At 37.6% G+C, this 13,505-nt stretch overlaps 1 protein-coding gene across 3 annotated transcripts in view; it reads right to left on the bottom strand.

Moving 5' to 3' along the window:
• LOC149190684 (cell division control protein 2 homolog A) overlaps positions 1-12,906 on the bottom strand; it is a 49,994-nt gene extending 37,088 nt beyond the window's left edge. Inside the window, exons 1-4 of one of the 3 annotated variants that reach the window (XM_089412239.1) lie at positions 12,641-12,906; positions 11,555-11,632; positions 11,063-11,247; positions 3,223-3,343 (exon numbers count right to left, since the gene is read on the bottom strand). In XM_089412239.1, the coding sequence (XP_089268365.1) occupies positions 3,223-3,343; positions 11,063-11,247; positions 11,555-11,563 (315 nt within the window). In that variant the 5' untranslated portion in view covers positions 11,564-11,632; positions 12,641-12,906. The remainder of the gene's footprint in view (positions 1-3,222; positions 3,344-11,062; positions 11,248-11,554; positions 11,633-12,640) is intronic. The other 2 variants (XM_089412238.1, XM_089412241.1) reach the window with 2 other exon arrangements.
• Between the last annotated feature and the right edge of the window lie 599 nt (positions 12,907-13,505).

Here is a 13,505-nt window from a genome sequence, read left to right as displayed (position 1 = left end):
CATGACCAAGATTCTGGTAGATTTAGATATAGGAGATTGTCTTTCAGGTGGAATCAATAGAGGTAGAAGGGCAAACTTTCAAACAGACACCAACCTATGCAAACATTCCTTTGCAGATGATGCCAGCAATACAAGCATCTAAAGCATGCATGCCCTAAGAAAACAGAGGACGTCTTCTTGGATTATATGCACTTCATACTCAGTCCTGCAAGATATGACAGGAGTTTGTTCAAATCCTTTAGGGTGTAGAACCTACAGGACCAAGATCCACAAGGAACACATGAAGAGGAAGGGAAGAATCCAAAGAATGCAGTTTGTAAAGCAAGGGATGATATATATGAAACCACAGGAGGCACAAGGGACCTTGCTAGAGTCAAACAGGCAAGTTATTAAAAACTGAGGAAATTAGGGAGCTTCAATTGGAATTGGATCTGATTATGCAGAGAAAATGACTCAAAAAGGGAAGGAGATATCAAACGCACCAACATACTATCTTTATGAAATTCAAGAACTGGAGTCTTCAAGGATGTATGACGAACTTACAAAGATTGGGAAATGGAGGAGGCTCATATGCCTTGGATTGAGACAGCAGTAGCTACATCTCCCATTGAACTAAACAACAATGCCCAGTAATTGATGGGGACCAAGTTGAGCTAAAGGAGCCTCATTCCCCTGCTAGGGAAACAAAAAAAAACCAATAACTGAAAGGTGGTCGTGGAAAGGACTCAGAAAATTTCTTCCTTTGAATAGAGCTCAAGAGTGGATGGTATTAATATAGGAAACCGTTACAAACATTGTCATCTTGGATCTAGAAGCCAAAGGCAGGAGCCTAATGGCAAGGATAATATGGGAGGGGGTTTGGTACAAGATTTTGGAGGTGGGCAGGCGAAGTCTAGTCACGGAAGGAAGTAGTATTTACAATTGGCAAAGTAAAAAATAGATGAGGAACTTCAGTCAAGAAGGCAGCAGTCCATAAAAGAGGCCCTTGGAGTAGAGATGGCCTCCCAAAAAAGGAAGAAATGATGGCCAAAGGTGTATGGAGATACCCCAAAAAAGGAACCCCCTTACAATTAACATGTTCAAGAGTATAAGCCAAATGTAATATTCATGCAAAAGACTCTTGGCACCATTGCATGGTCGGCAGTTTGTAGCTTCCAGTGCAAAGAGAAGGTTTAGGGGATTAGAAATTGTGTGGAATTCCTCTTACAAACTCAAAAATTGAACTCAACCATAGTTTGCAATTTAGAAAATAAAATTAAGATCTCAATCGCAACATAAATTTTGTCAATTGTCATGGTCTTGGCCACAAAAGGAAAGAACATTGGCTAAATGTTCTTTCAAGGCAGGCCTTTCCCTTCCCAGGAAGTGGTGTGCAAAGAAAACATGTTTAAGGTATTGAAAAGAAGTGAAATTTGGGGCCAACAGGGTAGCATTGATGCTTTTGCAGGGCTTTTTACTCACTTTCTCACTCATCTGTTTGAGGAGAAAGGATTGGTCGATGCAAAACCCACTAAGCTCAAACTCACTTGCAGGAATAAGAGATTCACTTGCAGGAAATGAGAGATTAGGAAGGCAGGTTGTGGCTAGCCACCTAGATAGGCTCTTGTTCATTAACAACCTTTTGATTGGTTTAGGAAGGTAAAGATTCCGGGTAGGGGTAGAAGGAGCATCTCATCACTTCCCTATCATTCTACAAATGGATTATAATGTATGGAAGCCCCCTACACCCTTCAATTCAATGCCTATTGGTTGGATAACAAGAGGTATACAACCCTGGTCTCCAAGGAGTGGAAGCCTTAAGCCTTGTGACCCAAGATAAAGATATTTTGCCATAAAAGCTTTCCAGGTACCTGGAATAAAAATCCTGACAACGATCTAGATCGGTAATCATACCACTCAAGCAAAAACAAGAGAAGGGATTGAAATTCATGTGGAGGTATTATATGATCAATTGAAGGAGGCAGGTATCAGAAGGCCTATGGAAGGATATGGAGAAAGCATGCACAAGGATCCAACTTTTAGGTTAGGAAGAAACGTTTTGGGAACATGTTGTTACTTGGCCCAGAGAAAGAATTTTCCTTTAAGTCATCTAAGGTTAAAGGTGCCAAATTAAACGCAACGGCAAGGATATGTTAAAGTTAAATTGTGAAGGTCAATATTTTATAATTAAATTAGGGGAAAACATTGTTTTTAAATATAATCAATGTTCAAGTCAAAAAATTTAGATTAATTGATGTGAAGAAATAGAAAAATCAAGTCAAACTTTAGATTGGTTGATGTAAACAAATAGAAAAATTAAAGGCCATAATATATTAAGCATCAGACCTATAGACAAGCTTGGCCAACAGATGTAATGCATATGAAATACTATATGTGCACTATGTACAACAATAATACTTGTCCACTAGATGTCTCATCAGTATAGCATGCCACTGGATGAAGATTCAAATGATGCAATTGAATCTTCTCAATATTCCCTTGTAAAAGATGATGTTCCATAAGATTTTAATTATGAAATGTTGATGTTCCCATTCTGTGACTTGTTATATAAATTATTCTCTCACAGTGTAGCAACATTTTTCTCCAGTCCAACCCAATAATCTTGAGAGAAAGTGATGGGCTTCATGAAAAGATACAAACCCCAATTGAATGTCTCATCAGATAAATGCAGCTGGAAGAACATGTAAATGAGACATTTGAATGATTTTTTATGTCAATGCCATTCCTTTGAATCTTTTCCATTTTCCCTTTTAAATGAAGTTGTTTCAGAAGGATTTAATTATGAGATATTCCCTTTATGTGTAACTTGTTTTGACTTGTTAAATAAATTATTCTTTCATGGTTTGAAAACATTTCTCAATTCCTTGAGAGGAAGGGAAGGGATTTGTAGAAAAGTACAAACTCCAATTGAAGTAAATGGGAAAGAAATAATGGCTCTTCAAAACTTGCAAAGCACAAAACTAAGATATGCAAAGAGGATATATGTATTAACCTGTAATATGTTAAAGCGTTATAAATCTTTTTGGCTCAAGGCATTCATAATACAATGGTTTATAGTTATCAAATAAAAGCAAAACCTTGAGTCCTTTTTAGAATGGTTGAAGCAATCAAATGCAAAAACACTTATTTCAATCATATCTAATTGTTAACAATGACTTATCAATGGATCTTCATCGGGAAGCCATACTACTTCGAAGAAAAAGGAGGAAAGATCTCACCTACTTTGATTAGACGAGGATCCTTTGCTAGCTCAGGGCAAGAATCCATATGCTTCTTGAGGTCCAAGTCCAAATACTCGAAAACTAAATAGAGCCGCTTTTCACTATGGACAACATCTTGCAACCTAGAAATAATGAAAAGACAATTTTCAAAAAACAATCAGTGTATAAATAAGAAAAAACAAAGATAGGACAATTATCAACATCGGTCTATTACAACTTGCACCAATTGACAAAAAAAATCTTAAGCATTTAAGTTGTAAGAGTAGCCTCTTCCAAGATATTGAAATAATATATTCATGCAATACTTTCAGAATAAATAAAAGTGATGTGTCTTTTAAGTCACTAAAGGAACTTTCATTGGTGAACAATGAGGAACTTCAATAAGCAGTAGGAAAGAAAACCAAGAAAATACTCTACAATAGCCAAACTTTCCAAACCTCTTCCCATTATAGAAATGATTGTTGCCTCTTAGTTGCCTTCATCTCATTTCCAGTTTTCTACTGAATTGCACAACTTAGAACAATTTTTCCCTTTTCCTGTATAGCCTCTTGCTTGTTCATAGATTCTTATATCTCAAAACTCAAATTGTGGCAACACCACAACTGTTTCCAAGAAATCATTTGAAAACTTGCTAATTCTCAAGAGCCCGGTGTTGCTACCAGGGCCCTTGTACAAAAATACTCATGGAAGTTTCAAATCTTTTGTATCTGGATTAAAATCCTTAACATTGGTCCCCAAGATGTCTAATGGAATGACTCAGCATTCAAAGTTTCTAATTGATTAGAAAGTGAAACAGAGCAATCACAAACAAGTTGTTTTCCCTTACTATGTATTAACTGTTTCTCATAATGCATAAATAGAAGGATTTTGTCGTTTAACCAAGAATTGGCAAACATTGTATGTTAGAGGGTAAATTTGAAATACAGGAATACACAATACACGAAGGCATCCAAAGTCATGACAAAATCATAATTTCCACTTTCTAGCTCATGAATGTTGAATTAAAAGATTGAGCCTAACTTAATCTATATGTTTCCCCATTTTTTCAAATTTCCTTTCACTCCCTCAATTTCTACAAATCACAAATGGAAAGCCTTCGAGTCATTAATAAATCAATTACTGAAGCTTACCATTTAAGCACTGGAGTTTTGCCTAAATTATTTCCAACCTTAGTCATTTCATGAACTTTTACTACAAGGTGAGACTAAAGTAAAGACAAGAAAAATAAGCTTATTTAAAGAACAATAAACAAACATCCAAACAAGAAACATTACTCAAATATGGACCACACAAAACAAGAGCTTTCCAAAATGCTTATTACCTATTGGTGATTTCTACTTGAATTAGAAGCATTTATTCATGGTTAATGATACAAACTTTCTAAAATAAATCTTCCTATTTTAATACCATGATACTTAAAATGGCAAGTAATTGTTTTAATAAAAGAATAATCCCAAGTTATCATTTACTCCCCATATCATGCAAACATATTTAAATAAAGTTGCTCAACCTCAACAACCAGCAAAATCAAGAATTGTGTAGGAAGTCTTCCTAAAACTGCTCAAGCTACCAACGTGTAGTTAGATGTAACTTTGACATTTGTTGACATCTAATCTTTAGGATTAGGTAAATCCATGTAAATAGTGTAAATAGTAAAATAAAGGGAATTGGAAGACGGAGAGACATTGGGAGATGAAACTCAATAGTCTACTCTCTATGTATATATGCATGTTCTATCTTAATGCAAAATAACAATTCAATATGTGGAGTTACTCCTGGCTTGACATGGTATCAGAGCCAACCCCCACTTTTAGCATTTTTTGCCTTGTAACTCCTATATAATGCCATTATTCTGTGTGGTATTGTCCCTATGGTCATTTTTGTCCTCTATCCCTGTGAGTTTGAGTTGGGCGTTAATTTCAAGCTTGTTCATTGACTGTGGCATGCGCTAATTTACTCTTGTAATGCGTTGAGATTATTTGTGAACGTTGCGTTGAACTCCTGGTATGTTGGTCATTCCTGCATTGTGTTGGCTCGTACTCATCTTTGTGCGATGAAATTGTAAACTCTAGAAACTATGTGAGTGTTTTAATGTTGAATGTTGAGACCATGTTGAACCGTTGAATGTCGCGAATGGTGTTGCGTTGTATGCGGAAGTCATGGTATGTATATTCGAATCCTTTGCTGGTGCGGTGAGCGTGGATCAAGGTACCCTGGTCATACACGTGAGGTTTGGTGCATAAATTGAAAGACGAACCTATTCTTTGTGTCAAATGGTCGATTTGTTGTGGATTGTCAAGACTATGACTTAACGCTAGTGGAAACTCCTACAAATTGGTCGAAAAGTTGATTGAAATCATGACTGTGCACCCGTGGTGTCAAGCCGGATGCAGTGAACTTGACGTGAATTTGTTTGGTATGTCAACATTACCATGCAATGATGTGCGTTCTGCCCTATGTTGAAGTTTTTTTGTGGATGTGTTGAATATGTTTTTTGGAATGATGTATTGATATGAAAACCGAATGGTATTTTTAATGGTGAAGTGTGATGGAACGTATGTTGTCTTTTAATGGTGAATAGTCATATATTAGTGCGTGCGGTGCTCACATATGTTAAGTGGATTAGAGTGAAGAACCCTTTATGTGTTGGTTATGTTTCATGCATTAAAAAAAATCTATATGTTGAGCCATATATAATGGGCATATAATATATGAAGTGCGTTGAATGAAATAGATATGCCACAGTATATTAAGGAGTGGTGTCATATTATATTGAAGAGTGGTCACATGTTATATATGCCTATATTAAAAGCTGTGTTTTTTATATGTTAAACCAATTTCTTACCTTATCAAGGTAGCGAAATAAGGCTGTAATTATTTTGGAAACCAAAAACAAATGATTTTTTTTATGCATTCACTCATCTCCATTGTGGGAGTAGTTCTATCTGGCAAAGAGAACTATCATGAGTGGTCCACGAAGATAAAACACACGTTGATTTTCAATGAGTTGTGGAAAGGAGTTTGTGAAGGTGAAGGAGACAATGCACCAGAAAAGCCCACTTCAGACAAGGAGCTTGCCATTTGGGAAAACAAGAAAAGTGAAGCCTATGCCTTGATTGCAACATCCATAAATGAAGAGGTGAGTCGTCATATTTCTCCATTTTCAAATGTCTTTGAAGCCTTAAAGAAGTTGAAGGAATTGTATGACTCACATTTTGAACTTGATGTTGTTCAATTGATGATCAAGTTGTTCAATCTTGAATTGAAAAATTATGACCCTCTTGTGATCCATTATGATCCATTATGCATGACATAAAAGCCACTCGTGTTGAAATAGATATTCCTCTCATAGCTTATGTCAAGGCACTATATCCCACCTATTTACATTATCTTGAGTCATTGCAAACAAGTGGCAACCTTAAGGACATTACCTGTAACTCCCTTGAGAAGAAGTTTGTTGAGAGAGATAAGGTTTTTGGAAAAAAGACAACTCCTCAATCTATTGAAGAAGTTGTGTGCCTTGCACAAAAAGAGAAGAATCATGCACAAGATTTTTCTAGAGGAAGAGGGGACCGAAGAGGAAGAGGAAGGAAGAATTTTAGAGGCAGGGGAGCAGACTTTTCCAAGGAGAAAGGTTTGATCTTCGTTGCATTATGATGCAATAGAGATGGACATGATGCTTCCACATGTCAGCTACCTTGGGCAAAATCAAGCAAAAAAGAAATGAAGGAAAAGGTAAAACACCTGACAAAGGGAAAGGTAAAGCACCCGAATCTACTCATTATGTTGTGGCACATGGCAACATTGGAGTAACTAAAGACTTATTCAATGATTCACTTGCTTCATGGAAATATGTTTGGTTGCTTGATTCAGGAGCAACTTGCCACATGACTTTCAGGAGAGATGTCTTTGAAGAATTCACTGACAATGTTGATGGAGCAGTATACTTTGCAAACAAGTCAAAACTCAAGCTATTAGGGCTTGGCACCATGAGGCTCAAACTGCCTGGTCTTTCAAACTTTCTTCTACATGATGTTCTATACCTTCTGGAGTTGAGGAGAAACTTGATGTCTTTGGTCGAGTCTTTTATGGCATGCTAGATTTGGACACTTGAAATATGACAGACTTTGTTTGTTGAAGAAAAATGTTGTTACTGGTTTGCCTACAATTCCTAGGAAACTTAAGCAATGTGATGCTTGTACCAAATTTTCCAAAATGATATCTCTAGAAATGTTTACAGTAGAACTTCATAGAACAGTGTAGATAAGTCAACAGATAGAATGAAAAAAAGAAGAAATGCATTGGCCAAACAATAAAGGTACAAGGAAAACCTTTCAGGATTTTGGTATCAATATGTGAACTTGTGCCTAGTAGTCTAATTTTTTTTTAAACAAAAAATTAGAAGCATCGTCTTTGAAGAAAAAACAATGATGAACTCATCAATGGCTTGTCAAATCAATGAAAGGAAGTAGATAATAATATATAGCCCCCACCAAGTTTCAAACTCTACCAATGACATGCTCAAGCTTGTGTTTGTGCACCAACACACATAACAATGGGATGGGGCCAAGTGCCAATCCTAGGAGACTTAGATGGAATAGTGCTGATGATTCTCCATAATGTTAAATCCGGGAACACTAGCCTCATCATGATAAGATAAAGCTAGTTCAGCCCAAAAATCAAAACAATAATGAACAAATCAAACACTTATATTAGGGTGTAATCACAAAATGAAAAGTAAAAAACAAGAATAATAATAATAATAGAATAATATTAACAACAAAGAAGGATGGAGAGTTGTTTGCATTCCAAAAATTTACATTCCCCCAAACATTAACCAGTCAGATTGGTAAAGTTGGAATAATATGAAAGATGGGCTTGCACGGCTGGTAGCATTTAAAATGCCATGGGCAGATTTCACATGACTATCAGGCAGAGATCCAACAACAACAATGAATAATCACCTCTCCATAGTTACTACAGCCTACTGTGTTGTGTTGTGCTTCCAGCAATATAAACAGTTAAGATGTGAGCAATAATTTAATACAGCAAGATAAACTATTCAGATATGAGAGCCCCAAGGGTTAGCTCAATTGGTCGAGGTCCCGTTGCTAAAGCACCTCGCCATTGGGAGGTCACACAGGGTCAATTTTCCTCAACGCCCTCAGGGTTAGGGTCTGATTAGTATGGCCGGCAGGATGTGATCCCTTCGGGTGGATCTGCCTGGATTTTCGTCGAAGAGCCAAAAAAAAAAATCAGATACGAGCAATAATTTAAAACACTGATATGGGGCATCGGCAGACATTAGAAGCCCCATACAGAAGGGCATATAGAAAACTTTTAATCACAGTAACTGAAATTCAAAATTAAAAATGAATTGCAAATAAAGAAAATTAAATCTGGTCAGACAGATTATTTTACTATCATAAACTGATGCTTTTTCTTCTACTCTAAAGGTTCCTTAAGCCCCATGAAATTTGAATTAATTTAATAATTCACAGACATTAATTTCAACTCATATGTCTAGGCAATGCATTCTCCATCCTGTAGAACCTATAATAGCAGAGCTATATTTGAGAAGTTTGCAAAACAATGCACTAAAAAATAAAAATAAAATAAAAAACTTGTTACCTAATAACTGAATTCGCAGAACCAATCATCAATTAATATTACCCTCTAATCATTTGAGTCAAAATTACCCCACATTTGCTGATAATGGACTATGATCGTGCATTGAAGTACAGAGTCCAGACTAACAAAGGCATAATCCACATTCTAGCTGGATGGCGATAAACTAGCAAAAAATTACACTTTACAACTTCACTTAAACATGAGAAAAATCTAATCCAAGTGTGTATTATTGAATGGCTTTCTCCAACTCCACACATAAGGAGGAGAATATAAAGAGAAAATCCAGAATAAACCAGGAATACCACCAGAGGCACACTAAATCTTGCTCTACAGGCCATATGGGAAGTCAATTTTTAACTATCAAACTATGGAGGTTATTTCACAAAAATAACATCAGATGAATACAAAGGTCCAATGGCATCTAGAAAGCTCCTTCATCTTTTAAATCCAGAGTGTTCAGTTCATTTGCCCTCAACAATAGCTTTGCAGTCAAAAGATAGACTCTTATTAGACCACTTCATTTTCACAGATAGGTGTGTTACTTATGAAAAAACTGAAACTCTTAGCATGCATTGTGGGATGTGGGGTAAAACAAAGATCCCAGGAATGGATAGTGGCTCACAACTCCTCACTCTTTGTTGGCTCCCTCAATTGTAAAGGGGCTATTCTTGGCAATAAGTGGATAATTAGACAGGCAGTGAGGAGTATATGCGACAACATGCAATTATCAGGCATCTTCTTCCTGTGGGAAGAAGATGCCAGGAAACCTCTAAAAAAAATTCACAATGCTGTTAATAGAGATTGTTGCTGTTAATAGTATCGTGCTAGGATAGGTATTTTCAAGGAGTGGACTCCCTGACAATGGATGCTAAGGCAAACACGTTAGCTTTTCTCACATATATTGATAGGTAGAGCTTACATGTCTCCTTCGTTACCCAGCAATGAATGTTGCACGCTGTATATTTTTCCATCTGCACTAATGGAATATAAGATGCACTCTTTTCAAAAAAGAACGAGACGCCCTACTCTTTTGTAAAATTTTGAGATCTCAACTAATATAATTCTACAGAATCCACCGCCCAACATGCTTGGACCTAACGACGGGGTATAAAGAGTTTCAAAAAGAGACCAAGGGTCCATTCCCACGGGCATCCCAACACCTAGGTGTAGCCAAGGGGATCCAGGCATGTAATGGTAGGTGTTAAACTTATGTCATGGCGCGGCATGATCCTATCAAGATGATGCAAACTTGACCATCCTAATGAAGGATGGGTCCACTTTACTACATCAAGGACCTAAGCCTATCAGCATGTTCTGTTTATAGCCTGCCATTTTCCAAAAGGAACCCAGGTCAGTAGATAATTTTTACAGTGGAAAAATAGGGGTCAGTTATTTTATTTCTGTGAGGCAGTAGTCAGGCCCAGTGCCAATACATATAAAGATATAAACCGAGGGGCAAGTACCTAGCAAGTCAGATTTTCTGGAGAAGCCTTGCCGATATAGCCAAGGCTTGTATGTATATGTAATATAAAAATAAATGTCATTTTATTTCTGATAATATATACAGAATCAACAAACAAAACCGTTTGCAGACAAGGCTACAAACACTGAATATACAAACTTTTCTTACTGGAATATAGAGTATCCCGAGTTTTAGGAATAAAATTAGGTGTATGATGCCATCATGAAAACTTGAAAGGGATGCACAATCAAATATATAAATCACATTGTGATTGCAAAGTTATCTGCCGAGTGTATTATTTGAAAAGGCAAGTTACAACTAGCCGCATCTTCAGCCTACCAAAGTAGGTTTAGTCTGAGTCAGCTGTTTTTTTCCAGAGAAATATAACCCCTCACTCACCCACATATTTAGCATCCCAAGTGAGGATGCTGGTGACTTGCCAGCCCTGCAGATGGAGGATCGTTGTAACCACCAACCAAAAATAACTGATAACCCCAAGAATCTCAATGGGATTTGATCTCGAGACCTCCTCGAACTTTAGCACGAGAGCATCTACCAACCAAGCTAACCCTTTAGACTAGTCTGAGTTACCTATTGGCAACTAACAAGCAATCATGAGTTCAATTCCTGCATCACTAGTAGTACGGTCTACATACTTGGCAAAGGGCAATGTCGTATTCCACAGTTTATTGTTCAGATTTTATAACAAGCTTTCTCAACGGAATAAAAAGAGATTGAAGATACACACCTTACGATGTTCCCATGTTGCATTTCTTTAAGAAGAGAAATTTCTCTAATCGCAGTGCTTGGTACACCCTCATCTTCTTGCTCCAAACGAATTTTCTTGAGAGCTATGGTCTCATTTGTCAAGCGATCACGAGCCTTGTAAACCACACCATATGTTCCTTCTCCTATCTTCTCAACTTTCTCATACTGGAAATTTCAAGAAAATATAAAATAGAATTTTAATAAAGAACAGGAAAAGAATCCCAAAATTTACTGTTTAAATCAGCAGCATGTATTTGAATAACTATTTAAGGTATATATTCGTCAAATGGTGCAAAATAAAGAATGGCCAGCCTGCAATAGTTTCTCGAAGAAATTTATTTAGAATTTGAATTTCAACTAAAATAATCATAAACATAAAATAATGAACAATTTAGAACCTCAAGATTGTTTTATAGATATAATGAGGAAAATCATTTGCTATTTAAACGAATTGCAGCGTCAGTTTAGTGACCTGTTCCATTCAGCCTGATTCAAGATCCCGTTCTGTTCGACTTTTTCTCTGCACCCGTCGGAATATTTAGAGAGAAATCTGCAGTGAAAGCAGCTTCCGGCGTTAGACATTTGCGAAAGATTTCCGAAATTGAGGTTCAGGATTAATTAGCAACGCAGTACCAATTTATTATTGTAATTATAGAAGCCCTGGACCTGGATCTGCATGTACAGGTAATCAGATGATAGGACAATGGAAAGCGCCGTCTTCGATAAGATTATTGGTCAGGTATTTGATAATATTAAATAATATTCCAACAGTACTATAAATGACCTCTGCAGCGATGAATGAAGCAGTAACTGTACGCCGATCTCGGGGAAAAAATAATCTAATGACGAAAACTAAACAACTGAAATTACATAAAGAACCTTCCTGAGATATAGCAGGATGCGGATAAGGCAGAATCCTCGCTTTCAAAGATTTAAAGAAACACGACTAACATTAATTGATAGAGATATTATATAATAGAAATAATAGTAGAGTTCTCAAGAAGCGTGTCTTCGTCAATCGACCAAGTTTTCAGTTGACAGAAGTCGGATTCGGTCTCGCAAAGATAATGCCGCGAAGCCTCCGTCGCTGACAAGGCCTATAGATGTCTGGAATTTCCATCCGCCAATAGACGGAAATAAGCAAAACCTGCCGTGCTACTTTGAGCGCGGAAATAGCAAAGTAAGCGTATGTTCTAGCTACAGGGGGATCGAACAACATTCTGTCAAGTGAGACGAACAGAATCTTGTAGACGTACTGCCAATTGACAGAAACGTGAAAGAAAGACGCCCGGTTTCATATCACACTAAAAGCCGTCAAAGCAAGGCAGAATATCAATGACAACCTAGCTTTTTACTGACGTCGAAGCAGCGTCCGTTGACAGAAAAGAGAAGAAAGAGAAGGCACGAAAGCCAGCCTTCCAGCAAAAGATGAAGATTCTGACAAACACCGTTCTACAGACTCAAAGAAGCAGAGAAAATGAAAGAAAGAAAAGCAGATTTCAGCAAATCTGACTCACAATGCCGTCAATTGAATTAGCAGAAAATAAGCATAACATACCTCTAGATTCAAAGATTCAGACACGCATTCTCGAAGAACTCCAACGCCGGTGCAGAGCGAGCGAGAGAACGAGGGATTTAAATGAATGAGAATCGGCAAATTTGATGGAGAATGAGGATCTGTTCGACTACGGATTGTGGTTTTTCTTTAATAGAAGCGAGGGTTCTGGCGGGAGCACACCCAAAGAAAACAACACGAGGTTATCACTGGACCGTACCCTTACCCTTTACGCTCGCCTCGCCCTCGCCCTCAATTGCATTTGCCTCCCGCTCTCTTCCTCCATTCGCAGTTACTATGCGCGCCATTCCCCCGGTCGCATCGGGCGCTCCGCATATGATCGGGGCTTAGCATCACGGACGATCGGGAAATTCAAAACCTGTCAGATTAACCATCGTTAACGATTCTTCCGGTCAACTGAATCCGACGGTTTAAACGGAGTCGGCACCTACTTGGCTGTTGGACTCCTCACGCAGACCGTAGGATGAGCCGTGTAGATATGCGGCGCAGATTTTATTTTGTTTGTTTCTGTGGTGGGACCTTTTCGGCGTTAAAAGAGCGACAGCGTAGTACCTAGTAGATGAAAGCCTAGTTGCCTGGTCCCATTCCACGTCTGAATGATTTTTTTTAATTTGTAAAGCGTGGGGGTCCCATGAAAGGGGCTTTTCGGTGGAAAAGGCAGCGCCCCACCTAATAATAATAAAAATTTAAATGAAATACATATTAGGAGCATGATAGTGTGTGGTCAAACAGAAAAAAGACACAAGCCGGACTTGAGCCTCTTACTGGATGTGATTTTGAGACTCATGAAAGAAATGGTTATATAAGGCAACCACACATGGAAATGTGGTTTTTATTTAATGACTTC

Source organism: Pinus tabuliformis, chromosome 3_1 (genome assembly GCF_031772625.1).
Source record: "Pinus tabuliformis cultivar Carrire ecotype Pingquan chromosome 3_1, CPIR1, whole genome shotgun sequence".
In the NCBI taxonomy this organism is placed as follows: domain Eukaryota; kingdom Viridiplantae; phylum Streptophyta; class Pinopsida; order Pinales; family Pinaceae; genus Pinus; species Pinus tabuliformis.
Note: the sequence above shows the minus strand (reverse complement) of the source record. Positions and strands in the feature narration are given on the sequence as shown.